The sequence below is a fragment of the Schistocerca americana genome, chromosome 2, assembly GCF_021461395.2.
Source record: "Schistocerca americana isolate TAMUIC-IGC-003095 chromosome 2, iqSchAmer2.1, whole genome shotgun sequence".
Classification (NCBI taxonomy): Eukaryota; Metazoa; Arthropoda; class Insecta; order Orthoptera; family Acrididae; genus Schistocerca; species Schistocerca americana.
In genome coordinates this window covers 566,959,072-566,962,131 of record NC_060120.1, presented here as the reverse complement: position 1 = coordinate 566,962,131, position 3,060 = coordinate 566,959,072, and the positions used below count along the sequence as shown (strand labels likewise).

The window sequence follows — 3,060 nt, the reverse complement described above, 5'->3', positions numbered from 1 at the left end:
AATCTTCTTACATTGTTTGTTGCAGTCAGATAGCGTAATAATACTAGTCAGGGCCAACCGTTTACGAGACACAGCGTAATCGGACATACAGCTATCAAAATCATTTTCTATCATAATATTTAATTAAGCCCCCATGCAATGTCAGAATTAGGAAAATCGGTAAACAGGCCTAGGAGTGCGTTTGTGGAAGTTAAAGGGTGAGAAGAGCGGAAGCAAGTAATTTGAATCCATTGTAACTGTATATACGGAGCCTCAGTAAGATAGGTACATGACTACTATCGACTACAGTCATAATTGCATCCAGCTTTACCATAGGTAATGGGGATGAGGCAGATCCTAATAATAGAGAATTTCACTAGTAACAGTCAAATGGAAAATACTTAATTTATAACTGGTAACCATGGGTATGTACATGTATACAAGATATTAGAGTAGTTAATAGAAAGAGGCATTTGAGTATTAGTGCATCTAAAGGACATGTTTATCAATGACAGCCATACCCAAGTGTTGACTGAAGACCAAGCTGTCCCAGTACGATCAGGTACGTCGCTGTTGCGGAGACGGTAGTCACCAACAATTTCCGGTCGATGTGCAGCAAACCGGAAGCAGAGAAAGCAGGATGAAGCCCTCGCTCCACTTGTCTCAGGAAGTCTTTCACCTCAGGTGAGGTCTCCGTGATTCCAGCAGCCCTCCTCAGTAAGTCGGCCATCCTTACAGCCTCTTCTTCCAGAGCAGAACAGGCAATCGCCATCGTTGCCAGATTAAAGGCGTGCCTAAACAGCCAGCAAACGGAATAACTTACAGATGTTATGGCCAGTACCCTATCTACTGCCTGGGGCACCACCAGCATGACGAGCAATTCGTAGCTGCTGTAGATGCAGCCCAGCATGCTGTACATAACGTGGAAGGTGAGTGTGGGAGACACGTGAGCCTGCAGCAGCTCAGCAGCACGTTGCAGCAGCAGGTGGGTCTGCTGTAGCCTTCGCAGTCTGCCATTGAGTTCCACATGTGGAAGTTTCTGGCTCCAGCCCAGCAGCAGCTGAGACAGTCTGGGGTCTCCCAGTGGCGACAGTGACTCCAACAGGACAGCCTTCAGTGTCCTGAACCGAGTCCACAGTTCCATCACAGACAGAAGAAACTGCTGCTTGAGAGATAAATCCGAGAGTAGAACATAAATGTTTATGAACAGTTCAACAGCCGTAAGTTCACCGAAAGTCTTTCCAAAGGTCAGAAATGAGGAGAGAATTAGGATCGCCACCATAAATGTATCAGTTATAACAATCATATAGCCAAATTTTATCACTTCATCTGTAATGCTTGGAGCCAGTAATTCATCAATATGATCCAAGGCATCAAGAAAACCATTGTAGTATTTTAGTTTATTGAGCGAACAGGTGAAAAAGCCTGAAATCAGTCTAAGAGGCATGACTACTTTCGTCAGAACATCTGTAAACATTGTGATTTTTGGAATCTTGGGGTATAATTTGTAACAGGCTATGCAAAAATCCAAAATGCTTATTGTGATACTCAAGACAAGCCATATTGATGAAGTTGTAAGGTATCTGCCAAGGCGTTTATTAATACGCCAATGGGATTTCTCCTGCCTTCTGGTTTTTGGAGCTATGCCCATAAGCTGCCACAACCTGTAGCATGTTGCAGGGGTTATGTAGAAAGGTACGTCATCCATTGGCGTAACGACTGTTTTCGCGCACAAGCAAACAGTTCTATTCGGCCCGAGAGATTTTGTAACGAATTATTTTCTAACACCTTCCTGTCCTCTTAGGCAGACTACGAATCGGCCAGTATGTTTAAATCATCCCTCAGTGAAACGCTCTCCCCGATAACAGCAAGTTTTTCAGCAATAAAATTTCCTCGCTAACGATATGACGTTCCATAGCAACTGCCCTGGCGTTAAAACAAACACTACCATCGATTTTCAGTAATCTGATGGATATCGCTGTATGGCATAGGCGGAATAAAATGCATTAAGCTACGTTTAATAACGGTGAAATAATACTTCGTCCAAAAGATCTCATCTTTATCATGCAATTAACTTAGCCCTAGATAACAACTGATTATGAATATCAAATTTATGTTCCATTTTCTTCCACAAGAGTGGAAGTATAATAGCGCATACATCCATTTACTATTGAGAAATGGAAGAATATGAAATTATCAAACATGCCCAGCTGTTAATGTAATAGATATTAATTCCAGTTTACGGTACAGTACAGAGAACTGAGCAATCAAACGTTATTTTCACGTTCATTCAGAACCGATCTCTTGTTTTGCAATAAGTAGTTCGTTAGTGTAAACATCGATAGCTGCAAAAACATATAAAAAGTGGGAGATAGCATCGCTAAAGGAATCTGAATGCATTCTGGAACGCCAGTTGGTAAGGAATTGTGTCAATCGAAGCATTTGTAATCCAAGTTAACTACCCGTATGATAACTTTTCTTACATAAATCGGGTCAAAATATTAATATTAACGAATATCTAACTTCATTTTCTTCTCAATATTATTAGTGTTTAAAATTACCATTACGAGAGGAGAATGTCAAGCTAATGAGTGAGAATACATTTATCAGCATATGTGGATACCGTCAGCGAATTATATTACGAACAGAGTTAGAAGCAAAGAGGTGATATTCAACGTCATGCATAATGCTACGGTTTTTCACGCATCTCGTTGTTTATGACATCACATCTCCTGAACTATTTGTAGGTAAATTACACATATAATTTTGCGTACTGTATGTAAAATGTGTCGAATAAAGTTGGTAGTAAACAAGTAATCAATTGTAACGCCATACCTTATGTGGTACTTTTACTGTACGGACAGGAGATATGGGCAGTGGTGTTGCGAATTTGGTGGCAAGTATTTTTGTATATGTGTTGGAATATAGGTTATAAGTCAACAAGTTAAAGTCAAAGTCATCTTTACAGACAGTATATAGACGATGTTGTTCTGTTAGATGATAATAATACTGCTTCAAATGAGATGTCACAATTGATGGCCGACTTGCCTTCAAAATCAGATTTCACTACATAACTGGAGC

General features: G+C 40.4%; 1 protein-coding gene across 1 annotated transcript; it reads right to left on the bottom strand.

Moving 5' to 3' along the window:
- Positions 1-484: 484 nt before the first annotated feature.
- Positions 485-1,426, bottom strand: LOC124594179. Its single transcript, XM_047132536.1, has one exon. The coding sequence runs from the start codon at positions 1,424-1,426 to the stop codon at positions 485-487; it is 942 nt and encodes a 313-aa protein (XP_046988492.1).
- Positions 1,427-3,060: the final 1,634 nt, after the last annotated feature.

Coding starts and splice junctions, on each gene's coding strand:
- LOC124594179 (XM_047132536.1), bottom strand. CDS start 1,426: ATGCCTCTTAGACTGATTTCAGGCTTTTTCACCTGTTCGCTCAATAAA.